General features: G+C 41.7%; 1 protein-coding gene across 1 annotated transcript; it reads right to left on the bottom strand.

Annotated features, from left to right (window-relative positions):
• Positions 1-695: 695 nt before the first annotated feature.
• On the bottom strand, positions 696-10,476 carry LOC122926626 (prostaglandin F synthase 1-like). The gene is made up of 9 exons (XM_044278059.1): positions 10,366-10,476; positions 9,153-9,320; positions 8,749-8,865; positions 8,347-8,424; positions 7,528-7,650; positions 7,264-7,373; positions 6,216-6,384; positions 2,308-2,390; positions 696-2,156 (listed from the first exon to the last, which is right to left on the bottom strand). Exons 1-9 carry the CDS (start codon positions 10,450-10,452, stop codon positions 2,114-2,116), a joined length of 978 nt encoding a protein of 325 aa, XP_044133994.1. The 5' UTR covers positions 10,453-10,476; the 3' UTR covers positions 696-2,113.
• Between the last annotated feature and the right edge of the window lie 366 nt (positions 10,477-10,842).

The raw sequence follows: 10,842 nt of genomic DNA on the forward strand, positions 1-10,842 counted from the left end.
AAAACCAACTGTCTTTCATGGAACGGCGCTTCCAACTGCGTCCATGTATTACTATTGCTGATATTCAGTAAAGTTCCAGTTTTTGTTGGCTACCCTATGCTTGCTTCATTCTTCCACCATACCATACACGGCGTGTCACCGTTTAATTGACACTGGCGTCACGAACTCTTAAATATCTGCCTGTTCCAGTATCTGACCAAAATTGAAGACGACAGTGGATCCCAGGTTAGTGAGTCAAACTGCACTACAAAGCCCAGCATACGCTACTGACCCCCTGGGACACTGCATACCGCTACTCTGCAATCCTGACCACGAAAACTGTGGCACAACCAGTGTAATGTGTAACTGTAGCCTTAATCTGGTGTGAATCTCTTTAACATGACCCCACCTACTTTTCTACCCAACTAAAGTGAGTGGTGTAAAAATGCAAAAAGTCACAAAATGCGCAAGTAACAGCAAAAGTCACAAAGCCCTATTTTGCGACTTTTTAAAGCCATTATTCTGGAGTACAGGGCTTGATAAATTCCCCTTTGTTTTCCAATTAATGCATCGAGTTTGGGAACAAAGGAAACACACTCAGAAACTAAATGAAAATAACTGACTGATTTATTTGCAAATTGAATACAACAAATGAGTATAAATGATCAAAGAATATAGAAGTTCAAATAATCACTTTGTTTCGTTGATCCTGGGACGCCCTTGAGTCAGAGTGGTGTAATCTGGAGATGCTGCAGTGCCAGATGAGCCGCCGCTCCTCCTGTATCTGTATATGATTTCTAGCATTCAGTTTTGTATCTACAGTGATCCCTCAAGTTACAATATTAATTGGTTCCAGCGCAACCATTGTACATTGAAACCACTGTAACTTGAGTCCATACTGTAACTGATTATTGGTTCCAAAGCCAAAAATTACCCACCAAATAAGAAAAAATTAGGTTTTTAGAAAAATAAGCAGATAACTGAGACAGGAAGGTAAAGGAAGTTCTTACATATAATAGTGTGGAATAGATGCTGGAGACTGTAAGTGACTTTCTATGGTTCAGAAGCTTCTTCAGAGTCTTGTATCTTACTCACAGGCATTAGAGAAATAAAATAAATCCACAGCTCACCTAGTATCCAAAGGAGCAGCTCATCCGAGCACAGATAGGGGGCTGTACAGGACATGTAGTACCTCAGTGGTGTTTTACTAGAGAAGTGGCCTTGATTGGGTGGATCTGAGTCTGAGGCATTGTATGTTGAGTCTGGTTTCAACTTATGGTGGCCCAGAAAAGACCATTGTATGTTAAAAATATTGTATTCTGAGGCATCACTTGTAAGTGGTCTCTAGACCTTCTAGAACAAATCAGCCCTCTTTCCCTTATTTGCCCACTACAAAGATTTATTATTACCACAGCAAAAGCTCAAACCCTCATTGCTATTATATTTAGAATTTGCTCGAGGCTTAGTTACCTCATCTTGTGTGAACAGGTATATAGGGTCAGAGTCCATTTACATGGGTGGAACAGCAGGAAAAAGCTACAGACAAGAGTGAATAAAACTGAAATAATAAATGCAGATTCAGACAAACTTGAGGTTTAAAAGCTTACAGCTAGGGGTACCATAAAAGATGCCAATCTATGTGAATATCTGTGGTGCAAATTTGTTGTGTCGAGATCTTTAGCACAAATATGCCGGAATTCAAATCTAACATTGCGTAAACCTCAAGAATGGGAGTCTTTCAAACTAGGGAAGTAAGTCCTCATGCACATGACCGTATCTGTTTTGCAGTCCTTAATCTGCAGATCCACAAAATACGAATGCTGTCTGTGTGCCGTCAGCATTTTTTGTGACTTATCGACTTCAACGGGTCCATGGTCCTCATTTTGCAGAGATATTTTATCTTTTTGTGTTTTTGTGGGACAGATGTAAGGATGTGGAAAGCACACAGATGATCCATGTGCTTTTCTCATCTATATGTCCATTCCACAAAAAAAATATAACATGTCCTAGAACAAAAATGCGGACCATGGACCCATTCAAGCAAGTTGCGGTCCACAAAATATATACTGTTGTGTGCATGAGCTCTTAGGCATCAAAATTTATAGGATGCGTCCAGGGTGATTTTCCAGTGTTTTTAAAATTCTTCATGAAAGGGAAACTCATGGTGTTCTATCCAGCTGAAATACAAAAAGATAAAATAAATGAATATAAATGTATTTTTTTTATAAATATAAATATAAAATAATATATAAATATAAAAAAAAGAAAAAAAGTTTCATTTTTTTCAAATCTAAACTCGTAATACTGAATGTTGTGGAAGACACTCACGATTTAAGACGCAGGTAACGCAAGTGTTTATTGACTCCATCAAGAGCTTTCATGTCTTTCTCACATAATTCAAAGTCAAAAACCTGTAGGAGAAAAGTCAAACACAATTTAAATCTTCTTACATATTCATTTTAATGAGTAAAAAATAAATTACATTTAGAGTCCGCCTATGGTGTCCCAAAATTGATCCAAACAAGATATGAGTGAAGTTCTTGACATTTGCATTGCGTCTGACATGGCAAAAAATTAGATTTGTACCTGAATCGACTCTGCACGAATGGCAGTTGCTCCAATATATAACACCATCTTCTGGGACTCAGATTTTTTTTATGAAAAGATGAAAAAAGCTACATAAAATTGTCTTATGTCGAGGGCAGATGGTGTTTAAACACACACAGTGTTATGGAAAAAAGACAGTGGCTTGTTGGGACCAAGCCTCCAAAAAATATTCATCAGTGGAGGCAGATTCCTGGTCATATACACATTAATGTTAGGAGAAACAGTGGCTCATTCTGCACGAGCGTCCACAAATTATGTCATGGGGTCAGAATGCCTGCCTGTATTCATACACGCAGCAGTGTTAAGTGTCAGAATAAAGATTGTTCTGCACAAGCATCCAAAAATTTTGCATTAACGGAGGTGGGATAGTTGGTCTTATTTATGTACGCCGAACTGTTAATTGTCTGAAAAAAAGAGTGTGTTATTCTGAAAGAGAAAAATTCAAAATTTTAATTGGGAACAGAAGCAAGTACAGTGTGAATGTGGAAAAGTTTGGGTAATAGTGGCATGTGGATGCAATAGCAGTGGCAGCAGTGTAGCATGGGACAGGCAAGGCAGTAGATGCATGTGCAGCTGTTTAGGGGTGGTAGTAGTAGTGGTAGTGATGACTTTGTAGCAGTAATGGATGATGCAATATGGGATTGGCAGCAGGGAATTTTTGTGATGGCGGTAGAAGCAGCCATACGCTATAGAACCCCATGGTAGGTGGAGTGATGGTGGCAACAGCATGCTGGTGGAAGCCGGCATATGGTATGGGACGTGATGGTACTCATCTGCCTCAGCCAGAGGAGTGTAAAAATCCTTACAGATCCATATTTCATTCAAGTAGGACTGAACCTTGGTGTTGAAGTGATTTGCCTCAGCCTGACGCAGCACATTCAAAATATTCTCCATCATGTTGATGATACTGAACTGGCTGCTGCAGCTTCTACTGCTTGTGATATCAGAGTTGGCAGGAGGTGGGTGACTCTGCAGGGAGTGGAGAGGGGCCTCAGACACACATGTGGCAGGTGTCTGCTTGCCAGAAGTTGCAGCAAGCATTAGAACACAGTGTTTCCTGGTAAAGTAATTTGGCTATTCTTTCGGAAGGAGGAAAACAATCCCCCATTTTGTGTTGATGAGGGTAATCAGACTGCTTCATGTGAATAATAGGTCTGTCAGCACATAATAAAGCAAGCATAGAGCTCACCATTCTAGCCAGCATAAGTGTACTGCACATGGATACAAAGGAGATCGAGAGAAGGAAGATACTGTACTCTTGTTGCGCTAGCTGGTGACCAATTCTTCTTTCCTACAGTAACTGGTGATGCTGCTTTATGTGGTTCAATACAGCCATGGTGCCTTTGTTTGGGTTTAAACACCCATGGCAATGATTTTGTCTTCTGGCACTGTGGAGACAAACTGCCAGGCAGAAGATACTCTGCAAAGAGCTAGCGGCAGCTGAGTGAATCTTGGCCTGGCACGTATTGAGCCTGTGCCCACAGTATCAGCGGCATTACCAGTTCTCAGGCTGATCATAATAGGAGCAGGTCTGGCCCTGGCAGTTTTCTTGAGGTTCTGGACATATGTTGCCTCTGCTTTTTATTGGTGCCGCTGCCACCAACCTCTTCCTCTGATGTTACCTCTGCTTTGTATTTGCTCCAAGTGTCACCGTCGCTAACACTGCCCCTACCACTACCACTGTGGCTTTGTGTGCCACCACCTCTACCAACAAAGTTACTGTATACTTGGGGTCCCAATTCATCAACAGGAAGATTCTCTTGACTATCTTCTGTAGTGCATGGTGGGGTTATGTTGCCTCTTCTTAGGAAAAAAGAAGGCACCCCGCTAGGAAAGGAGAGTGATAACAGAGATGATGCAACTAAAGGCTACTCTGGGGTTGAAAGGAGGATTGCTGTGACCCCTGGCTCCAAGGCAAGGTGTCAGACTCAGAGGTGACTTCCACATCCCGATATGACTGAGAGGAATCGTGAGCTATCTAGTCCACAATCTCATCCTCTTTGTCCTCACTAATAATGTTATGCCTTTCGGAAGCCAGGGAGAACTGTAGCCGACTACTACTACTATTGGATGGATGGCTTGTGCTGCAACCCACATTCTGATTTTGTGGTGGACAAGCCATGGGTCTATTGTTTTGTAATCTTCCATTTCCCAGACATTTTATTATGAAGGCTATAAGTCACATTTTGGTATGTGGTTTTTCTTTAATTTAAGGATTGAGGTGCAATTTTATGTCCTTAAACCCTACCCTTTCACAAACACACTGGTAATAAGAATTTACAATGGTAATGCATTTTTTGCAGTGAAACATGTTTGAACTACACTCTCAGATGCAGTGATACTAGCCCTTCACTAAAACTCAGGCGTGACAATACAATTTATTGCATTGGTGATAAACATACTGATGTGAAATGTGTTTGCCGCTTTATCTACCTGGTATCTTGGGGCAATGTACCATGTGTTCTGTAACACAACTCTAACTTACTAAGATGCATAATTAAATATGGTAGATAGAAATTGGTTTCTAGAAAAAAGGGCAATTTCTCAGTAGAAATGTGTGTAGAAGTGTGAACAAAAATGCCTGTTTTGGCAGGAATCTGTAATTTAGAACAAGTTATCAGAACCTGAGCTGACAGTAGCCTACCAATATACACCTGATAGTGACCATTTCTAACTCCCTCACTCTCTTTTCCTGATTACACCCCTTAATATACCCCAAATATATCTCCTATTGTATCCCTATAATCTTCTTATACTGTCCTTATCACAGTTTATCAGTGACTTGTGTCTGCAATTGCTGTTTGGCAGACGGAGCCACCGCATAACATCCTTCCAGGTTGCAAATACAATGCAGAATGCCCTCACTCCCACTCTTGTCCAGTGTTTTGTGTGGCCATCCCTCTTCTTCCTCCCTTGTGATGTTGCCCACCAACATGGACGTTAAAATGACTCTGTGTGCTGTTTTATGCCATTTGTCCAAAACAAATAAAAAAATGTACTGTTTTATTTGTCTGACAAATTTGTTAGAAATCCGGTTAGTTTAGATTCAATTTGTTCATCCTTAATCCAAACTTAGCAAAAACATAAAAAGCAAGTAGATATTTGGTATTCAATAAATTGGATTTTGGAATGCAGTCAGGTAAAAACATAGAAATAAGCTGCGATCTGATGGCTAGAATTAGCCACATCTATAAAGGGGTTGTCCAGCCTTATGCTTACCTGCTCCCCACCACTCCTTTCTGGTGCCTTGGCCCCGTTCCTCAATTACTTGGTCCCTGGTCTGTAAACTTCTGAACGAGGTAGCCTGAGCCTATGACTCAGTACTGGCATGTCCCCAAGCAGCACATGAGCCTTTAGCTACACCCCAGCCCAGCAGTGACATGCTATGTGGGTATAGATTACCAGTGAGGCCAGGCATTGGCTGTAATGGCACACGTGACACTGTCCAGACGTTTACAGGCCAGGGACCGGCAAATTGCGCAATGGAGCTAGGGCGCTGGAAAGGAGCGATGTGGAGCAGATGAGGTACAACACAATCCTAGTGCTAGTTAAAAACAAGCATAAGGCTGGACAACATTGTAAGGTGGTAATTAAGAATTCCATAAAAATACATGTTTTGCCTTATTTACCTGGAAGTTCTCCTTGATTCTCTCAGCGTTGAAGCTTTTTGCAAGGACAACCATTTTGTTCTGCATCAGATATCGTATAGCCACCTGCGCTGGGGTGCGTTTCAGATTTTTAGCTATTGTGTTTAAAACAGGGTCTTCAAGCACTTTGGGAGCATCCCGATCCTCAACCCTGTGAGACAAAAACAGCAATATTCAACATTTATTATCTTTTAAAAACTTAAAGTTAAGGAGTTAAGGGGTAAAGTTAAAGGGGTTGTCTGGGTTCAGAGTTGAACCCGGACATACCTCCATTTTCACACAGGCAGCCCCCCTGACTTGAGCATCGGAGCAGTTCATGCTCTGATGCTCTTCTTTGCCCTGTGCTAAATCGTGCAGGGCAAAGACATTTTCAGGAGGTTTGGTGACCAACTGGACTTCCCATGGGCTGCCAGGAAGCCCGGTGATGTCGCCGCCACTGATGGGCGGGCTTTAGCGCTGCCCTAGCCAGTAAAATGGCTAGTATATGCAAAGTATATACAAAGTATTTTTTATTTTTTGGTTAGCAAAAAAAAATAAAAAATACCTCGTATCCTCAACTGGGTTGTGAATTGCGCCTTGTGTCCACCCGCTCACTGCACGAACCCAGTGCAGATGAGCCCCCCCCCCCCCCCATATACTACAATTCGCACCAAAGTGGCGGCTTGGCTCCCGCCCATGGTCAACTTGGACGATTATCGGCTGCACCAACCCATATCACCCCTACGATTTTACCTCCACCAGAATTGTACTACCAAAAGTACAACCAAACCAAGGTGAGTAGCAACCACTCACCCTGGCTAGGAGCAAATAACAACATATCTTGTCAACCACCACCTATGAGCGCCTTCTTCCCTTTTCTCTTTGGCCATTTAATCACAGTAAAATGGCTAGGGCAGCGCTAAAGCACGCCCATCAGAGCCGGTGACATCACCGAACACACTGCTGGGTATAAGCTTCCGCCCTGAGTTCCATTATATCTTCTATTTCTAGGATGTCATCACATATACTGAGTCAATATATTTGTCCTTACCAGTTCTCGTCTCTGCTGGACCCCAGGACTGCATATCCGATAACCACAATGTCATGAGTTTTGCAAAACTCCCGTAGTTTGCTCTGGTTATGGTATATGTGACATTCCACCTGTAGAAAGATGAATACACCCTCTCGTCAAGCAGTACGAAAGGGTTATAACCAGCTTTCTAAGGAGCTGAGGCACGAATACTAGAGAACAATTTGCATCTTGCATTAACAGGGTTGGGGGCTTTGATTTGAAAGGAAAACATATAATAGATACCTCATTGCATACTGGTTTGTACTTCAGTCCTTTCATGTGGAGAATCTTCTCCAATTGTTTGTGGTTAAAATTTGAGACCCCAATGGATTTGACAAGCCCGGCATCTTTGCATGCTTCCAGAGCCTAGAAATAGACAATTTTGTCAGTCCTACACAGGCGATCATAAGTTGTGATTGGAAGTACAGTATCCTCCAATCAGTTGCAGAATTTAGAAGAAATCAATGTTTTTAATATGCAAATTAGGGTCTAAGTGCATCAAAGGCCGGCTTTAGTTACTCAGTGCACACCTTAGCTGGTGCTTAGTGTTTCCACAAGGGAAGATGATGAATTGGATGCCTGGCCATGTCAATCAAGTGGAGAAGGGAGAGAGCAGGAAAGATGGCCAGAAGAGCTAAGGTGCACAGAGTGGCTGCAGCCTGCTCTCAGTGCACTTAAACCCAAATTTGCATATTGTTTAAAATACAGATTTCTCCTAAATGCTTCAATGGATGGGAAAATAAAGGTATAGTTTTGATCATGTTTTATAGGATTAATCCTGCTGACAGATGCCCTTTAAATAAATGGTAGAGTGAGAGCTGCGGTTTTTAGTGGCTCTCTTCTCTGGCTAATAAGGAGGCGTCTTGTTAGATTGTTATGTTATGAAGGACATACTTTATACCATAGTTTGATAATAAAAACATGCCAAAAACCTCAATACGACATGTGAATAAACCTTTACATAGCAATGGTCTAAACTCAACAAATCTTGTCAGGGGAGAGTTAATTTATAGGTAAATTTGCCTAGAGCTACTTTTATATAATCCATCTCTCATAAATTACCTTCCAGGTTTCCCGAATATCTGTGTGGTGAAAAATCAGTTTTCCATGTTCGTCCTTGGGAAAGAGATCATCCCCAGGCTGGAGGAGAAATAAAACAAAGTATCAGTATTACATCACGCCCCCTTCTCTAGTCACAACCACAGCTGCATCTAGGCCTCACAACTCCCTACTTGTGAAAGTTCAAGTGATCTGCTGGATCCATTGTATGGCAGATACCACCACCTAGCGCTACACATTGACTAACAGTGTGCCTCATTGTTTTCATGGGAAGAATACAGTTGAATGCAATGCTATTCTTCCTGTTGTGTACAATACAAATGTGAATTAAAACTAAATATTAAACTTAAAAACTAAATAATAAAAAAATACATAAACTATTACATAATTCACAGTTAGACAGACCTTAAACTCCATGGGGGTGTGGATAAGGAAGAGATCCATGTAATCCAGCCCCAAATTCTTCAGAGATTGTTCCAGGGCAGGTCGGACTCTCTCAGGAGCATGGCTATTATTCCAGAGCTGCAGAAATAAATTTAAAATGAATGCGCGTTGCCAACCAGTAGACATGGAAATTAAAACCCAGGTGAAACTACATTATTTGGAATGGTGTGAGCTTAAAGGGTGTCAGAAGATTTGTACCTATGAAACTGGCTGACCTGTTACATGTGCACTTGGCAGCTGAAGGCATCTTGATTGAACCCATGTTTATATACGAACATGGGACCAACACAGATGCCTTTATCTGCCAAGTGCACATGTAACAGGTCAGCCAGTTTTATAGGTACAAATGAGAAAACCATGGTTACCTTCCCGATGTAAAAAATGTCTTCTCTCTTCACTGTCTTATCAGCAATCTTTGCTTTAATGGCTTTTCCAACTTCAGCCTCATTCTTGTAGACAGATGCGCTGTCGATGAGGCGGTATCCAACCTCAATGGCCACCTTGGTGCTCGCCTCAGCCTGTTCTTTGGGGACCTGTGCAGAATAAGATACAATCATGATCATTCTAGTGTAAAAAAAAACACAGCGTTAAAAGTAACCTCTATATGTGTCTTTCTACTCCATCTTCAGGTTAAATTAACTTCTTATTGCAGAAAACAAGAGTCCCCCATTGTACGGTCTCATCTACTGGCCAGAGCGGAGAGTGGCTAAAAAGTGCATACCCCTCTCTGAAGGACCCAACACCACCGTGCATTACACCGTCAGCCCCTTGATTTATATGAGAACATGTAATAGTAACATAGTACATAAGGCCCAAAAAAGACATTTGTCCATCCAGTTCGACCTGTTATCCTGCAAGTTGATCCAGAGGAAGGCAAAAAAAAAACTGTGAGGTAGAAGCCAATTTTCCTCACTTTAGGGGAATAAAAAATTCCTTCCCGACTCCAATCAGGCAATCAGAATAACTCCCTGAATCAACGACCCCTCTCTAGTAGCTATAGCCTGTAATATTATTATATATAATAGTAATAGTTTAGATTATAGTTGATCAAAGATGAACCAGAACCATTGTCTTTCATAATAGCAATATTCGAAAATACCAAATTGAGGAAAAAATTGGGTCCTTAGAACAATGGCAACATTTAGTGAACTAGCAGCAGGAGATGCTTTCTCATACCCACAAAGCAAATTATTTTTAGTGTAGAAATTGAGGCTTAAAACTACTAAATAAAACTTTGTGTCTGTCTCTGTTATGCTCTAATATGCCACCCACACTGATGCCCCATCATGATTTGCAAGCAATCACGGACTTCAGTAATAACATGAATCCCATCGTGACCGGTGATTGCCTATTGCTGCAAACTGTTGCATCGTTACGCTGAGATTTGGCACTGGTGATTTGGCAGTTCATATCAATGCCCATCTGCGCTATGGTTTATTGTCCAAGAGAGTGGCATGCCAGCAGTGCCACCCATGCCTAGAAGCACCTTACCACCAAGCTTGCAAATATGCAGATGTGACAGTGGCATCACTCCTTGCATTACCTAACCTAACATTTCCATAGCCTAACATTACTCACCGATGGTGGGGCATAGGTGCCGAATCCAATAACTGGTATCTTATGCCCATCATTCAGCGTAATGCGGGAATCTGCCTTGAGCGCCATAGTGCAGTGTATCCTTGTGTCCTGTACTGCACAACTGCGATAAAACATAGTTTGTGCACTTTATATACCCAGTCCTTGCCCCACCCTCTATCATGTGGCACTGGGTGTGTGGAGTTTCTGCTGCCAATGTAACTGATGCCAACAGGAGGGGGCATAGAAGGTGAGCTCTGATTCCTGCATTGTGAGCACAGAAATGTATAGAGCAGGCATTTGCACCGATGCTATATATCTGGCAGCATGTACATTGTAATGTATAGCAATAGCTTAGTTATATGTGATCTGAGGAAGGTAGGATGAGAACTAACAAAGAGCCCTGAACATCAAATGTTCCTTGTCAAGGAGTGATTTCCCCAGCCATAACAAACCTGAGATCAACAGACTTGCTCTTCA

This window comes from Bufo gargarizans, chromosome 2, assembly GCF_014858855.1.
Source record: "Bufo gargarizans isolate SCDJY-AF-19 chromosome 2, ASM1485885v1, whole genome shotgun sequence".
Lineage (NCBI taxonomy): Eukaryota > Metazoa > Chordata > Amphibia > Anura > Bufonidae > Bufo > Bufo gargarizans.